This window comes from Calonectris borealis, chromosome 2 (assembly GCF_964195595.1).
Source record: "Calonectris borealis chromosome 2, bCalBor7.hap1.2, whole genome shotgun sequence".
NCBI classification, from domain to species: Eukaryota; Metazoa; Chordata; class Aves; order Procellariiformes; family Procellariidae; genus Calonectris; species Calonectris borealis.
The window spans coordinates 99,405,195-99,430,212 of NC_134313.1; the positions used below are offsets into that span (position 1 = coordinate 99,405,195).

Sequence of the window (25,018 nt, forward strand, 5' to 3'; positions counted from 1 at the left end):
ACAGCAATCTAGGCTAGGTGGAGCCTTTATTCAATTAAAAAAAGAAACCAGTGTGACTCGGGATTATTTCCCTGAAATGTTCCCCTGAAACTCTTCCTTTAAATCAGCCAAAAACTTGCTGGTAGATCCTCAAAACATTAAATGATGTTTTAAAGGGACAAAATACCATTTAGAGAGCCTGGTCGGAGTTAAGTTAGTAGATACGTTGCCACCAGCTTCAAGGGAAGCAGGACTGAGTCTAGCACGAATCTCGTAATCTCATGAATGAATAGGAAAAAAAAATGACGGTATCTTTACTCACATTGAAGTGGTTTGAATGTAAAAATTAAAAAAAAAAGCTGTTTATCTAATTGTTGTTACTTTGGAAACAGAAAACAAAAGAAACATGTTCTTCCCTTTTTAAGTTAGTAAATCCATCATTCCAGGGAAATTTTAAAAAGTTACTACAGAAGAAAGTATTTCTAAATGGTACCTTAAAATACCATAAGTCTCCTTACATAGGTCCATAATTTAGATTCTCTTGTTGTTCAAATAACTGCCTTGTACAGAATCATAAAAATGTGGTAGCAGAAGATTAATTCTCTGAAAATTAGCAGAATTGATTGATTAAATACTTCAAAATCAAATTCCTAGCAAGTTAATGATAGTGTTAACGCTCAGCAGGGTTTTTTTCATCTGTTCACGTTATTACGCGTGGCAGACAAAGAGAAAGAGAGAGACACCACTGACAACGCAAAGAGGAGAAAAGACCGGACAGCAGAGCGGCGTGGGCGAGCCCGAGGCTGCCAGGAAAGCCATTTCTTTGGGGCAGCCCCCTTTTGATAGTTGTGCTCCTACCGGCTACTCCTAACTCCCTTGCCTGGCTGCTGGAGAAAGTCAGGGGCAGAAACTGGGGAAACAGGTGGCACATCCAGATGTGACTGTCTCACAGGGGGGTAGCAGAACAGCTGGAGGAGGGGGAACCTGCGACGTGACTGATGCCAGGCTCAGGCGAGGAGGGACAGAGGCCAATTCTCTTGGCAGCTTATGTTGTCATCCCGGGACTTGCCACCAGCATGACCCAACATGTGTCATGCACCACCTGGCACTGGTGCGTGACCAGTAAACACTGCCCTGGCACTGGTGAGGGTGGCTGGGGGGAGCTGGGGGTCTCGGGCAGCAGCTTTGGCAGCACTGTTTGAACTGGCATCAGCAGAGAGGCAGCATCTCCAACGCTGGGTACCTTGCAGAGATTCCTAAAGGTCACGTTGCCAAGCGCAGCAGTCACGTAGCGACCTGAAAATGTCTTACATTTCAGAGGAATTATGTCCTGAATCACGTTGGTTTCTTTTTGAATTGAATAAAGGCTCTTAAATGACATGAATGTATTTCAAAATATTACCCCGAACCCAAAACTATATTTTATTTCCTAAATGGAATTTTTGTAGCTTGGTTCCTAAGCACAGATGTGCCCCAAAACATGTGTGTCTTGGTAGACAAAAACAACTTCGTAATTACAGGAAAAAGTAATGTGGTATTTCCAAGGCATCAACTTTTGAGAAGCACAGTGGGAAAGGAACAAACAATTAAAATAGTTACATCATTAGAAAAAAAGAAAGCATAAAAATGCTGTACTCTTAAGCAAGTTAATATAAATAGTGTCTGATTTGTACAGCATCACTTTGTGTCCTTTCCCTAGACTTCTGAGAAAAAGAATTGTAACAAATATAATAGAGCCTAGAGAAAAAGAGACTTAGGAAGCAATAATGAAAAGAGTGTAAATTCTCTACATAAGCAGGTCAAGCTATTTGCAAAAGCCCAGTTAGCACACGCACGTACAAAAAAAAAAAATCCAGCAAGCTCCCAAGTAGAGTAAATCGGATTTCCTCTGCAGTGAAAGCTGAAATCTCCTTGATGCAAATGTCATGTCTGGTACCATGATGTGCCTGTTACATGTGTAACCACATTGTTGCCCATTCTGATGGGAAGAAATGAGGCAAAATGCGATTGGACATCCAGTCTCTATACATATAAGTGATCGCTTCGTAGCGCTGTGCTACTGCAATAATTATGAGATGGTCAGCTGTATTGAATTGCAAGGGCAAAGTGTCCATTGCACAAGTTCCACTACTTGCTGGTAGCAACAGTAAGATTACAGCAGCCACAGCAAAGAAACTGAGAACAGGGACGCTGGTGCTTGAAGGGTCCTTCACTGAAGTATACCCAATTCACTGACTCTTATTTAAGTCAAAGGCATGTAGTGAGAGGAGTCCAGACCTGCAGGGTTAGTGTGAAGGCTGAAGAACACTTTTTGCAGTTAATACTTGCTGGCCAAGTTTATGAGGAAGGATGCCTGAATCCTCACACACCACCCCCGGTGCCACTTCTCAGATGGGTACAAGTACTTCAGCTGTCAGACTGGCACATTCTGGGTTGCATAAATTCCTCACAAAAATGATGGTTAGGTAGGCTCAGAGGGTCTCAGACTGTGCTGGGGGACATTTCACACTGGCACAGAAATCAGGCCTGAAAATCGCACCCACATGCGCCCACCCACCCTCACATGGACAGGTCTAGAGAAACAGAGCATCTCCTGAACACATAAGATAAAATAAAGCAACAGTTTTGTAGCTTGGCAAGATTGGCATGACTTAATTAACTTTAAAGACATAGCTAAAACAAAGGCACTTTCTGGTTTCAGAAGAGAATCTATTCCTAATTCCCAGCTTTTACCTGACCGAGGTCTTCAGCCTGCCTGGCTGTCTCTGAGGGTGGGTGGCTAGGCTGAGAACTGAGGAGAAAAGAAAGACATCGTATGCCAAGTACAAAAAGGAATGGCCATAACTAAGTTTTATACATAACTCTTTGGCTGCTTGCACTTCTACCCTAACTCTGTGTGGGCTCTGTTTAGCGCTGTGTCTCTCTGGCTTAATCTTACAAGGATTTATTAGTGGCTCTGCTTCTGAGAGTAGGCATTTGCAGGACCAGCTCCTCCAAATTTGAGACACAAAGGGAAGAACAAAATTGCTAGAGGAACAATTGCTAGAAGAGAATCCAGCCCAGCAGGGGCAGGAACAATTGAAAAAGGAAAAATATATTTATCAGTGTAGATATTCCAGTTAGCATTTAAAAAGCCATTTGTGACTCCCTGCTGTCTTCTGGTTTTTTTTACTCCAGTATCAATTTCCTTCCTCCTAAAAATGTAAGCAGTATTTTTGGTAAAACGGCATTTAAAGATCAGAAGCGTATTGTAAAACATCATAACATTGACTGGCTCTTTGTCCACTTTGGTGGAGATTTCCCAGTCCTGCTGAAGTCAGTGAGCCGTTGTGATAGACCTGTCAGCTCTACTGTCCTGAGCAGTGAGAAACCTGGCTTCCTCACCTGCTCAGAGACTTCTGTGCTCTCTGAACCTTAGGTCTTATTTCCGTGTGGGGAAAACCCCAATTTTGAATGCGTTGGTTTGAAACGTTGCATCTCCTCCACGGTGGGCAGACTTCCGTTGGATTAGGACCTCCTTATATTGTTTTTGGCTTGTCCCAGGTGGTTAGTGGGAGTGCTGACCTGTGCTCCCTTGGCTGAAGAAGTTACGGCTGGCGGCTTGCTGCTGCCACTCTGCCAGGGGTGCCTGCTTCTCCGGCAGGATCAGTGGAGAGGAACCTGGGATTTCCCCTTGGGTTTAATTCAGTCCAAAGTTGGATAATTTAAATCAAGCCACCTGTCCCAAACTGGCCTTTAAGGTCCATAATCTTCCCTGCAGAGAGTTATTCCTGCCTGAGCTAGTCCTATCTGAGCGAAAACCGGATCACACCAGGGGCACAGGGTACTTGTTGGAAAGGCCGATGAGTTGTGTTTGCTCTCATCTGTTATGCGTGGGCGTGATTGGAGTAAGGAGCAATTCAGCCATCAACGAAGCAGTGGAAAGGGATCCTAACTGATTGAGGAGCTGAGTACCTAGAAACCTGGGCTTTTAGTGACCTTCAGTAAAGTTCAGTGGAAAGACACGCATGACAGCCTGCTCCTAAGTTGAAGAAGAGTTAGTATACTCAAATGTTATTGTCCTCTTGGATAATGGTTGACACTTGCCCTGGTAAGTACTTGTAACGTGATCTTTTGGCTTAATGTTGAAAGTGGATTGCCCTGGGATGTGCTTTTACGCTCCAGTGTGATGCTGTGAAGGCTCATGATGGAAGGACACTCTCTCCTTACTCTGCTCAGGTCATGGGAAGTTGCAGATTTTACTTGGCACCCCTATTCTGATTTTTTTTTCCATTCTCTCCAAAGAGTAGCTGCAGAGAAATTATTCTGTAGATGGAAAAAAAAAAATGCATGTGTTTCTTTTCCAACCATTGACCTTGCAGCCTCGCAGAATCTGACCGTATCGTAGCTGAACCCTCTGAGGCCACCAGGCCTGTGGGCAGGGAGATAACAGTTTCTGAAGAGCTGGCTCACTGCCTCGCCCTTCTAGAAAGTGACACACGTGAAGAGGTGCCAACACAGGGAAAGGAAGGAGACTGTAGATGTTTTATGAAGTGTGTGAAGAAGTGCAGTAGCTACGGATCGAGGAAGTTCACCAGCCCCAGAGGGACATGCTGTGCATCAGAGAGGTCCTGAAACATTAATATGCTGATGGAGAGGCTTATTTTGTTGCATACTGTGCATGCCTGATGAGCCCACAACCTGAGATCCTTGTAAATCTTTTACAGCCCGGAATGAGCAAGAGGAGCAGGAGGAAAAACGAGAGATAAAGAGAAGATTAACACGTAAGGTGAGAAGCAACTTTGATCCTATTATGGCACTACTGTAACTTTCTCCCTACTGCACAGTTGTTTGCCTTTTTTCTCTTCCTTAGCACCATTTTCAAAAGTAGAGTGTGAAACAAGTCTTAAATCTTCAGAAGAAATCACCCATGTTATAAGGTGTAAGTCCACAGACAGTGAAGGGAACCGCTTTGCGGGCTATTGCTGGTCACATTTTGAAACTGGAGAAAAGAAGATCTAGTCTTTATAACAGAAGGAGTTTTGAACAGGGAAGGATACAGAGCCTAGCATTGGTCTAACCCTGCTCCCTGTAAATGTAATGGCTTCTGCAGCCATTACAAAGAGAGAGCAAAGTTAAAACAATGCTGATTGCATTTGAAGATTCCACCTGAAAAAGCATTAAATTGGGAAATAAACTTTTTCTGGAAGAGGAGATCATCATTTGAGGCATTTAAACTAAATAGAGACAAGTGCTCACAAAATGGTGTATAGTGCAAAAGACAATCTTGTATTGGCAGGGAAGGATGAACAAAACAGCACAGTTTGGTTTGGGGTTTCTTCCCATTTGAAAGTCATTTAATCTTAAAACTGAAGAACGGTCATTGCAGATACACACGTTCCGTTTCGCAGCTGGTGTAAATGTCTACAGATGCCCCAATACACATAGCCAACAATCCATCCTGTTATTGCAGATAAACTTTATTTCACCACTAACATATTTGCTATCTCCAGAGGTGGAGAAGGCCCCCTAAAAACTCACATGCTTGCGAAGCAGCACCAACCCCTTCCCGTACATTTTTAGGTGGCTTAGTCTTTTTGACTTATGTGACCACAAGCTTTCATGGTATAAATAATGACAAGGAAAGGGCTCTAAACATACATGCAAAGATTAACTCGGAGAGCTGGATTGTTTTATTTTATGGTTAAAAATCTCACGCCTTATTCTCAGCTCACGTAAGTCAGCAGAGTTCTCCTTCACCAACGGGAGGATACTGCCGTTGTCTGCAGGAGCTAAGAATGCGGCCCCGAGAGCTATAATATTATTCTTTTAAACGCTTAAATTTGTAACAACAATGGCAGCGATGGTCTCGTAGCATCGCCTCATAGCACTGCCTGAAAGAAAAGATCCTAACTGCATTGCAGGTGTTTCATGGGACTTACGCTCTGCGCAAAGGCTAGAAATACCATTTTACCAGGCTTTTGATTTCCCTGTAAGTTGAAGGGTAAACACGTATAGGAATCCAATCCAAAGCTTGATCCCATTTGATGAACGGCTCTAAGAGATAAAAAGCAAAGCTACTCATACCCAATCCGCTGCCTAAGAAATGGAGGTTTGCTAACCCAGCCAGCATTATCACCGTGCGGTTCCCATCCTCCGCTATTTTGTAGGAAAGGTGCAAAGCACATGAATTCTCTGTTGCAGACAGAGGCCACAGCTACTTGCTAAACTAAAACGCCCAGGCTGCTGTAGCATCGCAGCAGTGTCTGCTCCCTGCAACCTCAGCATCTTCTATGAGATTTCCTTCTTTGTCTTGGTTGCACTTTTAAGTGGGGACAACAGTGAGAGCAGCGCCAGTCTGAGCCCCTGGCAGTCGGCTCTTTAATGTTCATACCCCCGTTCCCAGTCACATTCCTTTTAGCCTGTTTTGGTTTCTTCCCCAGTAAAGATTTTTCTCCTCCACGTTTGTGAGGTTGGTAGCAACATGGCTTAGCATTGTTTGATTCTGATCATCTTTTTAAACTGTTGTAAAATGTTCCAGTGACACACGGTAATTTTCATGAAAGAACCACAGGCCTGATCTAAAAACAAACTTTGTTCTCACCTACCAAACATACTGTTACAAAAGCTCAGAAATCACTAGAGGAAAGAAGTGAATAAACTGTGCAAGCAGATAGATAACAACTAGAAAAGCCAACCACCTAGTGAATCCTGCAAAAATTGTTGTTATTCCCCAGTCCCGTCTTTCATGAGCATGTCCCAGATGTGTCATTGTGTCTACAGTAGAATGGCAGGCTCCTTCTGTCAATTTATACTGAAGTCTTACTACCAAAGGATTTTAAACCTCAGATCAAGCGGAAGTTTAATTGAGCATGGCAAGTGTTTTGCCCAGCAGACCTTTCTGTTTGCACTGAGGTTTAATGCACACACATGCCTACAGGGTAAATTCAACACAAGGAAAGTATGCCACGTTGCCTCCTTGTAACCACGTGTGGTTGGTAACAAGAAGGGAAGGGGGTTCTGCAGAAGCTACTGAAAAGACTTTTGACCTTGCACTATAGAAATTGCTACTGTCCCTGATTTTTTGGTGGCATTATTCCAACTCCAAGGGAACAACCCACTTCATCCGTTAAAAAGCTGTTCTTAAAATTCCTTCAGCACTGACATTTTGTTACAGTATTATGATGATAAGTTGTAACACGACATGCTGTAATAAGTAAGATTACCTTGCCAGGTCTAGATGCTTTATTAAAGTCAGCAATAAATATCCAGTTGAATTCATCATCTGGACAGGCAATTTCTAAAAAAAAAATTTAAAAAAATCAGATGACCTATAGCAAGCTGCCCCTTTAAGCACTTTTCATCCTTTCAGATTCATCTAACTGCAAATTAACTGGGGATAGGGAATAGCTGCCATTCAAAGAACAAAAAGCAGGCAAATGCTGCTTGGTACAGTGTCTCTGTAGCTCATGTCCCTCTGCCCGAGGAAGGAGAGGTGAAGTGTATTGCCTGTCACTTGAGATGCCCATGGATGGGTTCCGCACATCCAACCACCCCGTGCTCCCTTTCCCTGCCCCTCAGGGCCCACCGAGCAGCTTGCTTTGAGTGGAGGGACATGTGGATTAGGAAGGGATTTCTCTGAGCACTGGTCTTGGCCCACAAGCCCATTCCAGGAATATTAACGTGCGGAAGCCCTCTGGGAGAAGTGTAGCAGGCCGGTCCCCTCCACGAGGAGATCTGGGCCCCCAGGAATTACTACTAAGAATTTATCCTCTCTGAACCGTGGTGAATTTGGCCGAGCACCAAGGCAATTAACACCAGCCTGAACTCCCCCTGAGGACTTCCATTACAGAGAGAGTGAGAGTGTCATAGCCTGGATTAACAGAACACGTTACAAATCACTTGCAAAGAGGAGTAAAACTCTTCTTTTCCTACCTTCTCTTGTCTCAAATAGCATCATGCTCCCCATTTCCCAGAGCTGTTTACTGCTTCCTATCCCCCACTGTCAATAGGTAAGTTTTCCTGAGGTCTAGCTTCAAAACTAAAGAATCTCTTAGCAGACAACCAAAGTGATGAGATATGGCTATTTCTTAAAATCCATGCAATAATCCGAACTCTTTGCTTCCATTAAATTCCTGCCCCAGTACAACTTAAACTCTCTGTTCACTGGAGAGCAAGCTGGTGCCTCACTGGGAAATGTCTTGCTGTTCAATCTTTTCTTTAATTGACCTCCACTGGCTTGCATCAGCACAGGCTGTTCAAAATAATGAACTCTTGAGAGAGGTGGGACTCGTTAGAGGGAGGTGAGAGGAAGGCGGGGGAAAAAGGTCAGAGAAGAAAAAAGGTTAGCGGCTAATTTGGATAAACTGCATTTATAGTCAGAGGGAAAGGTCTTTGGGGCATTTTCATCACATCCTGCTCCTATGTCTTACCACAAAAGATGGGGAGCAAAGGAGAGAGGGGGTTGTGTGCGCTGCTAGTTAGGATCTGTAATTTTTCACCTTGGTTTCTTCCCTAAATAATAACCATAACATTTTAATGAGGTAACAAAGCAGGAAATGATGAAGTGGCAAGACAATGAGCTTGATTGTGACTAAGTGGAGCAAACTCAGCATTTCACATTTGACTAAATCCCAAGACCAACCTGGCAAGAGTACGTCCCCCCTCCACTTTACCTGGTGGCGGTGCCTGGGTTTGCTTCATTCCTCATGCCGAGAACAAAGGGGTTTGTGTTAAACCTTCCCTTGCAAATTGGCTTAGTATCAAAGCTTGAAACGTGCCCATTTTTATCTCCGGTGATCCAGAATATACAGAGGAAAACTTGACCTCCTGTGAGGTCACATGGGAGGTCCTGTCCTCATTTACACTGCTTTTGCATTAAAACAAATCCATTTACTTTGAAAGGGGTTTTTGCCCTGGTTCATACTCAAATAACGAGGTCACTCGCCATAGTTGCCCTGCTCCCTCAGCTCACAAATCTTTACAAATAGGTAAATAGAAATGTATATGCCCAGAAGGTACACCCAGAAGAAGTCCAGACACACACATGCACATCCCTCTGACATTAACAGAAGTAACTAAAAAAGGGTCCAGCTCAGTGAGTGAGATCCCTTTCTCCCCGCGTGGAGCACCACCGCCTTGTGCAGGCAATTGCATCGTGTCCTTTTACTGTAAGTTTTGAACGTGCCCTGTTCTTTCTGCCTGTTAGAAGAAGCAGAGCTCATTCTCAGGTGTTGCCCAGGAAGGATTGTGTAGCATTACGCAATTTTGACCCAAGAGACCGCAGCTCTCAGGCCATAAAAATAAACTCCAAGGTGAGATCTCAGGTGAGCTGTGCCCTTATCGTGAACAGACATTGCACTGACACCTGCAGTGGAGCCACTTAGAGTCTCTTAGCAAAGCTATTTTCCCAGCTATTTAAGAATTAAGGGTGCTCTGGCTAGCTCAGACATACTGAGAGACCCTCATGCTTAGCAGCTCACAAAAAATCTCAGCAGTGGCATGAGAAAGAGGCAGGGCAGTTTTTGTGAACCGTTCAAATAATGTAGCTTTAATTAATTGCTTTTAGAAAACCACTCAGTGTGGTTGTCCCTCTCTTTTCATTTAGTATGATCAGATCAGCACTTTGGTTTAATGTACTGAATATTTTGTGTGTGTGTGTGTATTTATATATGTAAATATATGTAGATATATGCCTATACATGAACTATGTGGTATAAGGTGCGGATTTCAGGACTCTCTTTCACAGTCAAGAGCACTGGCACGAGATTCAGTGCATCTTTTGTCTGTTCATAGCTCTGCCCCGGGTCCCCTGGGTCACCTTGAGCTGGTTGCTCGGCCTCTGTGCTTCGCTTGCTCCAACTGCTCTGTGGGGATGGAGACGCTGCCCACCACTCTGATGGGGTGTATAAGTACCTGAAATTGCTCTGGTTGTAGGTTTCTGAAGGAAAGGCAGGGCATCTAAAAATAATACACAGTAATAGTTGTATGACTTCAGAGGAAGAGAAGCAGCAGCTTTTAGTCTGTCTTACGTTCAGGTGTCACCTAAGAATGAAATTGCACATTAACACCAGTTTCATAATGTGCTTATGCCCTTGACATTTTTTCCTGTATAACTCAGTGCACTGTTCTTCACGCCCACCGAAGGGTACAGTGTGTTTCAGTGCTGCAAAATGTGCGGGTGATGTACCTAATTTGGTTTTTGTGCATTTGCGAACATGAGAACTTACCTCAGATTTGTCTTATTTCATCACATGGCCCTTAACATTTACTGTCATTTCTTTGATTTTAACCCACGCCCAGCGCACCAAGGAAGCCAGATTAGCTGTTTAAGACCCAGTGCAGCATTGAGGTAAATACCAGCAGTGAATTCACATTGCTGGCAAAAGTACCACTGCCTCGTGGTGGCTCTTGGTGCTCTTGTGCTCTTGACACCACCTAGACATGAGTCTGGCACGGCATGCTTCAGTATATCAACAGCCACCTGCCTTCTCCTTTGTACAAACTTGCTAATCACTTAGATTAGCACAAACATGAAAGCCGGCTAATGTCAAGAGCTGACAGAAGCTGTGAAATAGAGCCAGTCATTTTGTGAAAGTCCTCTTCCAGCTTGGAAAGCCTATAGGAGCTCCTGCTTCCCTTGTAGCCATTTAGAAACACAGAGTTTAATTCACAGGGTTTTGTATTTTGTTGGTGTCGTCATACTCCATGTAATATGACATTTTATTTTTTAAAAAACCCCATCCTAATTTGAAACAACATCTAGGCTACGTCCTAAAATGATAAAAGCTGAGAAATGTACAGATAATATTGGTGATTCATCCTTAATTCTTGCTGTTCTGAGAAAAGAAGCAGTTGATGCAAGTAAAGATGGAGTCTCACCCCTATCTTTGAAATGTTGGGGTGTAGTCATAATATTATTTCAGCATAAAGATTCTCTATTCCCATAGTTAGGGCTTAGATTTTAAATAATTGGAAGCAAAATTCTGCTGTGCTATCTGAGTAATAATGCATCAGCGCTAACAAACCTGCAGCTCCTAGCACTAGGGCTCCTAGAAGAACCTAGCAATTTGAAATCACATTCAAAATGAGTTGTAGGTCAGAGAGAAGCCTCCCTCATAGCATAACTGTGATTATACTCCAAGCATGGTAGTAGCAGTTTGGTTTGCTTGCTTTTTTTAAAAGCCCATCTGTTAATTGCAGTGTGTATTTGGCTTGCAGGTGACTTAGGCATAGGTGTCAGGGCTGCAGGCTGAAGAGGCAATTCTCTTCTGCTAGTGTGAAAAATAACATTTTTAAATCTATACATGTTTCGAGCTACTTTATTGTGCCCTCTGGCTTTTCTGACATGGTACCCTAGCTCACAGACAGGTTTGTCCTGTTGTCTAAAAAAAAAAGGTTATGCCTACTGTGTATGCATTTTGGTTTTAAAAAAAGGGTCCCCAAAACCTGTAGTCTGAGTTCAGAAAGTCATGCTTCTTGCTAACCTCACTGCATCCATGCTCTTTGGCTGACCTGAGCATGGCTGGCCTGGACGTGGGTATATAAAATGGGGCTTTTCTTGGGAGATTCTTGGAAGAAACAAGAGGAGGCTTATAGATGTTGTGAGACAAACACATGGGGAGAAGCTCACCCCAGGAAACTTCATGCCTCCCATAGAAGAAGGTGGGTTTGAGAAAACTGTCTATTTTTAAGATCTTTGCAATATTCAGAAGTTTGAGAGTTGCTCTTTTTCAAACCAGCAAGGAGTTTTGCCCCTATTACATGTTGTAATTTACCCTAAAATGGCTATGGAGACAACACATGAACTGCCAAGCTGCGACTTGACTGATGCCAGCTGTCCTAGGCAAGGGCATTACGTGGCAGTGTAGAGTTGTGCTCCTGGTTACCCTTTCCTTCCGAGATTTCTCTCCCTTCAGTGTGTGCGAAATGGCTGGGCTGCAGCCAGGAGGGGTAGAACATGATTCCCGTCCCTGAGCACCTCGCAGGCGGGGCATTAGTGCAGCTCTGCAGACTCTCTACATGAGGTGTTGGAACCCAGTCCATAAGTGCGTGCTCAGGGCTATCCGTGTGAGGGGAGCAGCCCCACCGTCACCTCCCGTCGCAGCCATCTTTCCTAAAAAGAGGAGAGAGAGGCAACCATCCATGCCAAGAACAAGCACACAGGGATTTAAATCCAGAGGCAGGATGGGGCAGTGGAGCTATCTTGCATCAGCACCCAAATGCTGGAGTGTCCCGGTTTCGGCTGGGATAGGGTTAAATTTCTTCCTAGTGCTGTGTTTTGGATTTAGTATGAGGAGAATGTTGATAACACACTGATGTTTTCAGTTGTTGCTAAGTGCCCTCCTAGTCCAAGGACAGCTCCCGTGCCTACTGACTGAGCTAGGTACACAAGGTGGGAGGGAACATAATCAGGACAGCCAGCCCAGCTGGCCAATGGGGTATTCCATACCATGTGACATCATGCTCAGTATATGAACGGTAGGCGTGATCCAGGAAGTACCGGTCGCTACTTGGTTATCGGTCAGCGCGGGTGGTGAGCAATTGCATTGTGCGTCACTCATTTTGTATATTCTATCATTATTTATTATTATTATTTTCCCTTTTTCTGTTCTATTAAACTGTCTTTATCTCAACCCACGAGTTTTTCTCACTCCTACCCTTCCGATTCTCTCCCCGTCCCACTGGGGGGGCAGGGGGAGTGAGCGAGCGGCTGCGTGGTATTTGGCTGCCTGCCAGGTTAAACCATGACATGGAGAAAGGCGGGATTTCATGCATGTGCTTCTCTTTCGTGTGATCTTGCAAATTTTTCACCCTCCACCAAGCATCCTGGCAGTTCTGAATCTTAATTCTCCCTGGAAGATGAAATGCCGGGAACCGAGATACTTATTTTGGGAGGAAGGTGGAATTGCATGTCAGGATCCAGGAGCCTAAATACCTTTGCAGAACAGAGTCTCAAGCATTTTATGAAATATTTAGACCTTTCACTATTCACAAGGGTGAAATATTACAAAACACACCTATTTCTAGTGAGTGGGAATAGCATGATATACTGTTTAGCTAATTGTTAGCAGGATATTATTTTTTCTGATATATCATGGTTACAAATGCTTCACTCTAATAGTGAAACTTTTGCAGCTAATGTAGAGCCACATGCACACATATATGCAGCACTTTCTTCAGAAACACTTGTGTAATTGCTTTTGACTTTACCCAACATGCTGTGCATCCAAGGAGAATTGATTCCTGAAAGCCAATTCCTGGCCCTAGCCATGTAACCGGCTGTACAATACGTGGACTACCAGCACACTACTGTTTCTAATTTGAGAGGAGAGTTTTGACTGTGGCTGCCTATTCTGCTGTGGAATTTGAAAGAAATGCTTTGGAACAATGAAGGTGCTTTCTTGACATGCTACAATCCACCCTTGCAGTTTTTTTTCTTGGCTTGTAGTATGCAATGTAAACTGTTAAAAGTCAAATACGCTGTGACACAAAATCGAGTTGCAGCATGCAGTGAAAAGTTCAATGAGCAATAGTCATCATCACCCTGCCTGCCTTTTCTGGAGGTAAGGACAAGTCTGCAGAGTATCAGAATGGCAAGGGAAGTTGTTTGTCACCTTTTGCACATAATTCAGGGCAGGATCTGCTCGGTGCTTTTGCCTGACTCTTCTCAGGCTGGGGAGCGTACTGCCTGTGCAGTTAGTTTTAAAGTTGTGTTGTGGTCTTCGTCTCTTCCTGAGACACCGATGCACTAGGAGACTTTCTTGCATTACATCTCATTTCTGCCAGGGGTGACCAACCTCAGCCAGGGATTGGGATCTCCAGCCACAGCTGCTTCCCAAGCAACAGTGGGCTGCTCCGGCAGCAAGGTGGGATGATATTCAAGGTGCTATAACAAGAGGTTGTCTCCCAAGAAGCAATTCTTTGAAAGGTTGCTAAAACCAACGGTACTGGGAATGTCTGAACCCTCTTGTTATCATAACGACTGCTGTAGTAAAATAAATACCCAAGCAGCACTCTGCAAGGAAAAAGTGAAGTCCTGATGTCTTTTTCCACTCCTTCCTCAAACCTGCAGCTGAGTCAAAGGCCCACGGTAGAAGAGCTACGTGAGAGGAAGATCCTCATCCGCTTCAGTGACTACGTGGAAGTGGCAGATGCGCAGGACTACGACAGGAGGGCGGACAAACCCTGGACACGACTCACAGCCGCTGACAAAGTAAGTGAAGCAACTTCGGGAGAGCCATGACCTGAGCATGTCGCAGCAAACGGCATCCCTCAGGTCCCACAGGTCCCACGGCCGTCAAGGAATAAACCTCCACCCGAGTTCCCTTCCCAACACACCTGTGGTTTCTTCCAATTCACAAGGTTTGTTGTTTGAGTCATAAATCTTTGGCAAGAAGCCTCCTATATGCGTGGAAACCAGGAGCAAGCCTAGCAGCATTATACCACTTAAACAGAGAGGGGAGAATATCAAGCCCTTTGGGGAAAGGTCTCGAACCTGTTACTTGTTTGTTGGTTTTGCTCTTGCCACACAATGCTGCCAGCTGAGAGCTCCTGCAAGACCTAGCAGCGCAGTGTGACAGCAGCACTTGCCAGAACTGCTATGCCAGGACGGAGCAGCCCTGGGTGTAAAAATGGCAGCAGGTCAAATAATTGGCAAAAGCACCTCCTACTGAGGCCAGATAACTTCTCTCTAGTGTGTTATGGCAGGGGTGTTTATTCAGGATTTCTGCCCCGTTCCACAGAGTATTTTAAGCACTAAACTGAAATCGCATGAGCCCCGCAGATGAAGAAAAGCTGTGTATTTTGTATCGAGTGCGCTGTCCTCTGAGCACCAGTGGGACCTTCACCAAGTGATGTCTCTGGTAGCAGCACTTCTGGCAGAGGAGTTGAATTGCTGACAAATTATAACAGTCATATCCTGAGGGTCTTAATGATGCTTCAGGAAGAAGACTTTTAAACATTTTATGGCCACTGTAAGAAAAGAGGACTGTGAGGCTGATCGGTGACTCCCATGCTTTAGTCACTCTATGATGCCCATGTAATTTTAAAGACTTTCAGGTATCCGACTATTTCTTTGCTGTGGGACTCATGCAGCGACAGAGACCATGATGTCCAATGTTTAGAGACAGGAGCAGGATTCCTGGCCATGCCACTCATTTGTGGTGCTCTTGGTTTTATTCACAAAGGAAAGGGCAGCCCGTTCTACTTGTGTAGTTTAATCAAAGGCCTTGTATAGTTTTGTGACCACTGTCTGGTGGTTTTCTCCTTGACAGAGGGCTTTTTCAGTTTAGCTTTGGATTAACTGCATTAACTTTAGCATAAACTGATCTGAAAAAATTAAAAACTTCCTCTGGACTGTCCACAGACCATAATATACCGGGTTAAATTAGCTTTTCCCATTTTACCTCACCACGTTGGACAAGATCTTATTCAACTGACTTAGTTATATTCTCCCAATTGGTAGATGAGGGAGGGAATAAATCTCCAACTGGTTCTGCAGCCTTTGAGAGATCCCTGTCTGGGATGAAAGGCATGGAGAGACTTCAGCTGGGAAAGGAGAAGATTTGGTGTCCAGAGATGTCCTTTCTCATCCTGTGTCTGTGAAAAGAACCAGTATTAAATACCACTATTAAATGTAGCCTGGCAAAGAATTCAGTATTAAGGCAAAGTACTGTGAGGTCCCTTTTTCTTTTTTATAATGCATGTGCAAAGTCAATACACAGAGCAAAGGGCTTAAGTTCTCCAAGTGAACCTTTCCTAAGCAAAGCAGGAGAAGAAATGTTTGTCATTCTAATAATATTAATGCCCCTTACAGCATAAGGAAGCAGATATATTATTTTTTGGGTGGTATTCTGATTTCTGCTGTTCAGATGACCTGCTTTTCCCCACCACTGTGTCCGCTGTTGGAAAAAATAGCCAGACAAATTGGAAGCAACTCTGCTGAGTTGATGTCTGACAAAGCTGCAACATCCTATAAAAGATTATTTTCTTCCAGAGCTTTGATTCAATAACTGTCTTCATTGGTCAGCACAGGCCAGATTCATTGCAAAAATAGATTTTAGTAATGGACTGTTCTGTTGGTCCGTAAATCTTGCTCTGTGTGCTGGATGTAGGGAACTGCCTTCAGTCCGACTTCATCTTTACCGGGTCTGACTTGTACAGGAATAAAAAGGGCACTTTTAAAGCACTCCGGCAGATGAGGGATGCAGGGGAAAGGCTTTCAGACCTGGTGGGAGTCGGCAGCCGGGGTGGCCTCCTTCACAGTCACTTAAGCAGCAAATGGGCCTGCTGAAGGCAGGCCCTGGAGCTGCTGCAGAGCCATCGCTCTGCCCTGAGAGATGGAGGCAGAGCCTGACGGACATTGCTAAGGTAAATAAAAAACGAAAGCTGGGCAGAAGGAGCACGAGGGGCCTTTTCTGTAGATCACACTCGCAAAATCTATCACTTAGGGCTTGTCAAGGCAAAGGTAGTTGGTGACTGGATCAGTGGCTGTTGCAAAAGGCCTGTTTCGGGCTCGTGCTGTTCGTACTAGTTTAGATTTCCTCCATCGAGAAAAATTCCTGACAGACACGCGTACCAGCAGCTGGAGCACCCACTTGCAGCCGCTGGTGCCGATTTCAGCATCACACGGACAGGCAGCGGCACACACCGTGGACCCGTGGGAGCGTTCGGCTGCAGCAGCCGCCTTGCACATCCTCTCCGTATGCTCACAGTGAAACCCACTTGTGAGCTACAAATGTCACAGGGCTGTCAGAAGTCTTGATTTTGGGGCTTGGGACTTGAGCCAGTTCTGCTGAGCACCCTCTCCAACCCGAAGCTGAGTCCCTCCAAGTCACCCCTTCTTCTTTCTTTTGTCTTCAATATTTCTCTTCCTACCAGTCACCCCTGGTTTTCTTTTCCCTCATGGACAAACCACAGAGGCTGTAGGTAACTGGGTCTCCTGCAGGTGCTGAATACGACCGCCGGTGGCTAATTTTCTGCTGGATTAGTGCTTTGAATCGGTTCAGTAGATGGCACAGCTGGGTCAGAAGGGAGGAGGAGGGCAGAGGGGCACAGCCCGAGGCAGAGAGGAGGGCAGGGAGCCAGGCATCCCTCTTTCCCTCCCAAGTAAGCTCAGCCACTTTAGGTAACTTCACCCGAGGAAATTCAGGACCGCATAAAGGCGGGAGACATCTCAAATATGAGTCTGGCAGGATCCAGTTTACTCACAGTCCAGCTCTGAAACAGATCGCAGTGTTTGAGAAACTCGGGTGCACATGTTTTTTTCTCATGCTTATGCTAATTTGAATTTTGTACATGAAAGTGTTTACATAATGAGCCAGAATTGGGTTCTGTATCTGCGTTGTCTACGATGTGTTTTCAAATTCAGCCATTCCACCGCAGCATTTATCTCTTCCCTGTATGTGAGTTAGAACATGTTTATCTCTGTTCCTTTTCACATTTTAAAGTCTTTTTTATGTTTTTCTTTCTCTCTCTGATAATGTTATCTATCTGCTTCACTTTTAATGTACTGTTTTGAAAGCAAAGTGAACTTATTTTGATCTCTCTCCTTTATACATTTATGAGTTTATTTGTCCTTTGCAGGCAGCCATTCGAAAAGAGCTTAATGAATTTAAAAGCACTGAAATGGAAGTTCATGAATTAAGTAGGCATCTAACAAGGTAAGCTGAGATTAATTTTTTAAGACTATCAATGAATACTGTTGTTTTCAAAAAAAAACCCCAGCGTCTGTTTCTCCCAACACCCACTGAACACACCGTGAGGTCTAAACAACATTTAGAATTACAGGCTGTAAAAGAAACTCGCACAGACGAACTCATGCTGCCTCATTACATGGCGGTGTGCAGGCACATGCCCTCTGTTTAATGAAGTGTAACCTCCTTGTTTTATTTTTTATATCATCATGCTCTAGCTGCATGTCTGTTCGTCTGATATCAAAAGTAAATAGTGTTGGTGTCTGAAGGAGGACAGGGAGGTATTGTAGAGCCAGTACGTAGCAAGGTATGAATGAGTGTACGCTCAAACCCCGCTGAGCATACCTTCCGCACTACGCACGCTACGCTATGTACAGTCCCCGTTCCACACTGCGCACGTCCCACGCACAGCTCTCTCAGTCCTGCCCTCCACATCCTGCCATAGGCGATGCAGTGGGGAAATAGCAAGATCGGCATTATAAGAGAGGCACTGGTTTTTACACTTTTAGGCTTTTTTTAGTTAAAAAGGTAGAGACTGAATGAATTATCTGTGACCCCAAACTAACAACCCTCCTCTCTGACAGGCTACGGCCGAGGCACGCTGGGAGGTCAGGGCATGTCCCCTCACACAGCCTGTGCTGAGTCTGCTCTGGCTTTGATGCTGAGATGAGCTGAACTCCGGGCATTTCAGCTGAAGTCAGGCCTTTGCAAATCAACATTAACCCCCACTCATTGTTAGTCGTTAAAGACAAGTGTTAGTATTGAAGACAAGTGAGAGTGAGAGCTGGTGCAAAACTGGAGCTGCCCTTGTATTAATACGTTCATCAGCTAGGTGCTCATAAAAAATGCAGTTAATACTTTTAAGAAAAATGCAGAAAGGCTCAAGGCAAAATTAATTTTGTATTAGGGGATTTTTATGTGTATAAATTAATAATTATATTAAAATTCACCACATGTATTATGCATACATTCCCTTGCAGAAACGATCTCCCTTCTACTTCCTAGCATGTGCTGGGATGGTTGCACTGGGGTTTGTAGTAACGGAGAGCTGCTAGAGACAGGCCAGCTGCCCTTGAGCCACGAGGTCTGGAAGAAGCTTTAGGGTGTGCAGTTGGCCTAGATCTGTCGACCCCGGTGACTGAGCCTTTGAGGCACATTTGGCTCGCTCCTCCAGGAGAGCAGTGACAAATATAGAAAGGACGAGGCTGCTTTAAAGGGGGTGTTGCCACAAGGAGTTGAGCTCCATTGAGAGCTCCATTGATTTCCATGAGGCCTTTAGCATCCCACAAACATAGAGAACGGTTTAGATTTCCAGAAGTCTCTCCAGCTGCTTGGCTTTCGCAGGTTTCTGAGCAGTTTTGCGTCTCTTCCAGTGTTGGGGTGAGCAGTGACCCTCCAAGGTGACTCAGTTTGTTTTTGAAAGCCACTGAGTGGCTTTGACTCGCTAAGTCTGGGCCAAGCATACTCAGAGGTATAGCTAATATAATAGAAATTGGAATAAGGGTTTGTCTGGGTTCAGCAGGACTTGCTGGTTAGACAAGTGGCTTCGGGAAATACGCACTTGAAGGAAGCGCGCTTAAACAAAATAGAGTAATTCCCTTAAACAAACTTAGATAACTCACCATTATAAAATCATTAGCAAGGTAATGAGCTATTCATGTCATTAAGCAGTGCATGAGCTGAGCAAAGAATGTGAGTGTTGCTTTACTAGTGGGACACATTAATTAATTCATGATAGAGTGAAAAATCAAAGCTTAAAAAAAAAAATACCTTTGCAGAGCTGACAAACCCAGGCCTCCTGACACAGGGTGTACTTGCAGAAAGGGTGGCCATTTTAGCTCTACTTGTCTCTTTAGCCTCGGACATTAAGGAATACTTGAACTGTATGTAAATCTTTCTGGCTGAAGAGCGTAAGGTTTGTCTAAACCAGAGAATTTTTGTGGAATCAGGCATGGTGTGGTCTGAAAGAGGACTAGCTGATCTGAAATAACTCGCTCAGGGATCTGATAGAATGGACCCAAAGCGTATTAGTGTCTTTGGTAGATTTTGGTGCAAACAGCTTATGCCTATGAACTGTAAGTCTGGCGAGGACCCAGGAAGTGTGAGTGTCTGTTCTGGGTCCGCAGTGGCAGCATGGCTGATGTCAATGCTGCAGGAATCGAGCTGCCTAATTGTGTCACAGTAGCAATTAGTTCTCCAATTTATATACAATATGCATGTGAGGATATTATCTTACTATTTATCTTTTTTTTTTTCCCTTGGGTTTTAGGTTTCATAGACCGTAGCAGTTCAATTCTACCTGACTACTATGCCGTCTTCAAAACATAACTAAAAGGAACCATAAGTGCTGGTATTATTCACTTCCCTGTTACGTACAATGTAAATCTTCTGAACTGCCTTTTTAAAAAAAAAAGAGTAGAAAAATAAATATAAAAAAAGGAAAATTGTATTTACATGTGATGGGTACTGCAGCATCATCAGACCTGCTGGTTCAAGCTTCAATAACAGAAAACACCCCTGGTGGGAATTGTGCCAAGACTTGGCATCTATGTATGAGACTTTCCTGGCATGTGGATTTGCCATATGTGTTCAAGCCCAGCTGGTGGTGCACCCATTTCGTCTTCAGGCACCCTTCATCCTGACAAGCCTCTGTCATCAACTCTAGAAAGCCCTGAGATGGTGTTCAGGGAATCACTGGCCTGGGTAAAGTCTCCGGAAGACCGGCACCTATGGCACTAAAGCACTTATACCAAACACTCCTTTCAGGCTGCGAGCACCTTATGAGGACGGTGAAGTTGCAAAACTCCTCTGCAGGCCAGCCCATCTGTGAATACCATCTGACCAGAAAGGCATTTCTTTCCCTGCAGAAGTTTATGGCCAGTCGACAGGCATTGTTCAGCTCCCAAGCAGAAAAAGGCATCACCTGTAAAGAACAGGACTCCCTTCTGAAGGCTGGTTCAGTTCTAGCAACTGTTTACTTTTCATCCCTTTCAAGTATAATTTTCTAAACCCAGTTGTGAACCCATCAGCAGTAAGCGACAAGAATGTTGAGGACAAGCAAGCAAAACCCATCTCTTCACAGTCACTGCATGGCATTCGCTCAGTTTGTAGTTTGTTTTTACACCCGAGCCTCGTGATTGTGTGAGAGCCGATGTGCGCCCAGCAGCGAGAAAGGCTGGGATTCCCACCCGCTCTGCAGAGGGACACACGACAGGAGGAACCGGGGGTTCCATGAGGGATCTCTATCCTCTCTGTATCAGGCGTTTCAAGAACTGATCCTAAACTCATACTGAGAAAAGCACGACAGATTGTGTTACCTGGCCTAACAAAAGGAGTCTGGTGCATTGGTATGGATGGTGAGACTTGTCACCGGTACCACAGCTGAGGCGTAAGGACAGCAATCCAAGGGTGTTCTGTTTTGGTTTTAATTTATTTTTATTATACTGGTTTAACACACAAACTGACCAAGTAGAGCTCAGAGAGCTGGTCACTCTGGGCCTGGTTTACTTGCCAACTTAAGCGTGTGCTTAATGCTAAGTAAGCATGCAAGCAGCCTCACTGCATTCAAGAACACATCTGACAAGCTTAATTGAAGCTGAACACATGTAAGTGCTTTTCTGAACTTTGGCCAGCACCTCCCAGACTCAAGTCCCTAACTAGTATAACGCCAGCAAGCCGGGGCAAACATTGTCTAGGATTCCTTTCCAGCTCTAACAAGAAACTATTACGCCATGTTTTGGGCCACTGGCCCAAAGCACTGCAGCAAAATTACTGTAAGAAGTTCCAGATTATTACTTCAGGACACCTTTTTTCTTCCACAATATCTATTTTGCTTTGACAGTTTGAACAGAGAGGCCAAAGTTTTTTACTACAGTGTGGTTATTTCTGTTATTATTTTATTATTTTTGCCTTTCTCGCTGTCTTCCATGTATCTATCCCCTCTTCTGTGCTCCCTCTCTACCTCCCCCGACGCCATGCTAACATTGCCCTTTACTGATTGCGGGCCAAGAAGCCTCTCGCACGTGAGCATTTAATGGCCAATGCTGCGTAGTGCCAACACTCCTGCCTCTTCTCAGGCCTCCGTCTCATTCCTCTGGTCGCAGGAGTAAAGCAAAAGGACCATGGGGTTGTTCTAGCATCCAGCCTGCCAAATGACACTGGCAGCGAGGCTAACGCACTCCACTTACGCTTAGCGGTGGTACTCAATACCTCACAGATTTGCTCTCCACCAGAGACAAGTGAAAGCGTTTCATTCTCATCTGTGGCCATCCTTGCAATGCTATGGATTATTAGCTATATCAAATAAGAATTGGCGGTTGTAGGATGGAAGATGCTCCGAAGGAAAGTAAAAACCAGCTGGTTTCTGGTGCCTCGTTTTTGAGGCGGCATGCCTCTGATGTGATACACTTCCCAGACCAGGTAATGATTTCCGAAGAAACACACACAGTGATCCCTGTATCACCAGCTCACAGTTGCTTTAGATACGAGTTCATCAGTAGCGGGAGCCTTTAATGTGCAATGTTATCAGCTCAGTGCAGCAAAGACAGAGCACTTACTAGCCAGAAATACACTGCTTTGGGGTTATTTTCATGAAAACCTGGGCTTCATGTTTTTAAATTCATTCACATACACATGCATATTCACATAACAAGACTGCATTACAGCTTTAAAAAGGGAAAACAAAACTCTAGGCTTTTGACTACACACACATTGCATGAGGACAGGGCTCTGCAACACAGCTGTTTTGAAGAGCACCAAGCCCTCATGTTCCCAGTACAGATCCCACACCTGCCCAGCATTGTTAGCCGAGAGGTTCAGTGCAAAAGGGAAGGAGGCCATTTAAGGAGCAGCGGTGACAGAAATCACAGGACGCAGTAGGCTGGTGGGAGGAAAAGATGAGATTTTTTTTCATTTTATGATTAAAATGAAGAGGAAAGAGGTGGAAGTAGCAGACTGCTGTGGTCAGTCTGTTGTCGGTGCTAGAGGCCCCAGGGGAACGGGTCATCTGTGGGCAGCGTCACTCTGGGTACTGCCACCGTCCCTCGTGGGCATGGACCCCAGCAGTGCCCACACCTGCCAGTCTGGTAGCCTAAATAAACCCTTGGGCACTGGTTGAGGCACGTATCACCCGAGTCCTGGGTGACGGCCAGACGTTCCCCAGCCACCCTGCCTTCATTGGATGGTCCCAAAGCAGGTCCCTGCTGACCGCGTAGCAAGTTGTCATGCTCTGCCTGCCTCAGGATTCATGCTGTCCCCAGGGCAGCTAGTGTGGCAATGCTTTTTTTCTTTTTTCTTTTTCTTTTTTAATGATGTTAACTCCTGGTTGAGCAGACACCAGGACACAGTGGAAGAACTGCCATATTTCTCCCAAATTGCAAGTAGAGCTTATTACTGAAAAGGGAGGAGGAGGAGGAGAAAGAAGCCATATAAAGTGTTTGGCGCTGTAGTAAACATCGCAGAACTGGCTCTTCAGCTGGTTTTAGCTTCAGCGGGTCTGGGTATTTTGCAAAGTTACCCTTTGGCAAGGCATTCTTCAACAACCTTTCGGTGCCTAAACACCACAGCGCGTCCTCAGTTTGCACGCCCACCTCTGGCCTCCACGGGAAGTTGCAAGCAAACTGGGGAACAGCTAGTCCTTTTTTTTTTAGATCTGTTTTCTTGAGCACTTGTTTTCTCATCTGTGAAAGCCATCTCTATCACAGCAAAATAGCTGTGATTCTGTTGGGGATGAAAAAACCAAGAAAAACCAACAGTCATGATTTCCCCCCCACTTCAACCTGGATTATGTGTAGGACATAAAGATGATGGCATTCCTGCTAAGACTCTGTTAACATTGCAGTTAACACCAGTCATTCTCATTCGTATTAGGGGGAGATTAATAGTAGTAATAAAGAAATTACATCGGGTTTAGAGAATGGAAAAATCAAGGCAGAACAGAAATGGCTATTCCAATCATCCATCTCCAGGGCTGATAATGGAGATAATATTCTAGAGTCAAGGAAGAAAAACATTTTGGTTATAATCTACTGAATCCTGATGGGCTATTCATACTTAAAATGCGCAAGTATTGTGACATCTGTTCTACAGCCTATGGAAAGATGGGGGAGGGGGGGGGCTGTGGAGGTGGCAGGGATTGGAAAAGCAACTCCAAAACATCTAGACAAAAGTTTTGATTGTTTGGAAAAAAGTGATGAAGAAACACGATGGTGGCATCACCCTCCCACCCACACCCGCGCCAGCAGCGGGCTATAGGGACCTGGCGATGTATTTATGAGTAACAGGGAAGGTCAGTGTTGTGGCCTTTCCCCACCCTACGCCCCGCAAGCTGAAGAAGTGTCAGGCTGCAGGTTCGCTGGGACGGGGCTCAGGTCAGCTTTGGTGTCTAGACAATTCCTAGTGCTTACTTACCAGAAGAGAAGGAAGGGGGGCGGAAAGAATATAATAGACTTTTAACTATTTTATGTTAACTGAAACTATTTAGTGAGCCCATTACCTAAATATATTTCAGCCTAATACTTATATGTAACCACAGCACTATGTCATCACTGCAGCTAGTCACCCAACTCACCCTTCATTACGTCTACAGTGCCGTCTGTACAGTGGAAACACTATAAACCAACCGAGGGGGGGCACTTCCAACATGCCTAGTGGAAGCTTGCACTCACAAAAAAAATGGGCGAGATGGAAACCCATAGCTATACCTGAACAGGGGCTCCCTAACGTGCCTGCAGATAAAATCACTTTGTATAAATAGCCATGGGAAGATGACTAGGCTAATAAAAAAATCAGGAAAGAAAAAGGGGACAAATGATTTTTCCCAGGTGTTCAGTCTGCTCGAGCTTGGAACAACTTCTGTAAACAAGGAGGAGGGACGGGCACATTACCTGCATTCCCATGTGTCCCAGTTTCTCCTGCACCAGTTGCATTTTCCAGTTGATATCCAAGTGTATGTATATAGTTTGTCTTTGTATAGGAGTGAGTGTGGTGGCTGTCAATCATGTGCTCTTCCAGTATTGTAATTTAACAGATTATGGCTGTATGAAAACAATGTAAATAACTAGAAAAAAATTAAACTGGATCTCTATGTCCTAGTTTTTGTACATACTGAAACTGCATGGTATTTAAATTATTGTTTGTCTCCGATGTATGCAGTTTCTTAAAAAAATTCATTTAAAAAAAAAAAAAGCATTCCTGTGCCTCTGTATTTTATCACCCTCTCTCCCAGTGACTGATAGCGTAACAAACGGAGGCAGTCGAGGATCCCAGGCCTCCTGCTGCCAGCCAGGCTCAGCGCTGCCGCCCGGCAGCTGCAGTGACAGAGCGCGCGCCCTCGGCATGCCCATGCCTCAGCGGGGAGCAAAGCA

General features: G+C 44.7%; 2 protein-coding genes across 9 annotated transcripts in view; one reads left to right on the forward strand and one right to left on the reverse strand.

Moving 5' to 3' along the window:
- Nucleotides 1-24,453, forward strand: part of PHACTR1 (phosphatase and actin regulator 1) — a 313,153-nt gene extending 288,700 nt beyond the window's left edge. For 2 of the 3 annotated variants that reach the window (XM_075142705.1, XM_075142706.1), the window contains 4 exons: nucleotides 4,686-4,747; nucleotides 14,033-14,173; nucleotides 17,545-17,621; nucleotides 19,924-24,453. In XM_075142705.1, coding sequence (XP_074998806.1) covers nucleotides 4,686-4,747; nucleotides 14,033-14,173; nucleotides 17,545-17,621; nucleotides 19,924-19,939 — 296 coding nt within the window. In that variant the 3' untranslated portion in view covers nucleotides 19,940-24,453. Of the gene's footprint in view, nucleotides 1-4,431; nucleotides 4,587-4,685; nucleotides 4,748-14,032; nucleotides 14,174-17,544; nucleotides 17,622-19,923 lie in introns of those variants that run through there. The other variant, XR_012672490.1, reaches the window with a different exon arrangement.
- The window catches only part of TBC1D7 (TBC1 domain family member 7), a 32,367-nt gene continuing 30,281 nt past the window's right edge, over nucleotides 22,933-25,018 (reverse strand). For 5 of the 6 annotated variants that reach the window (XM_075142703.1, XM_075142699.1, XM_075142697.1 and 2 more), the window contains one exon: nucleotides 24,379-24,688. The gene's annotated coding sequence lies outside the window, so the exon portion shown is untranslated. Of the gene's footprint in view, nucleotides 23,373-24,378; nucleotides 24,689-25,018 lie in introns of those variants that run through there. The other variant, XM_075142701.1, reaches the window with a different exon arrangement.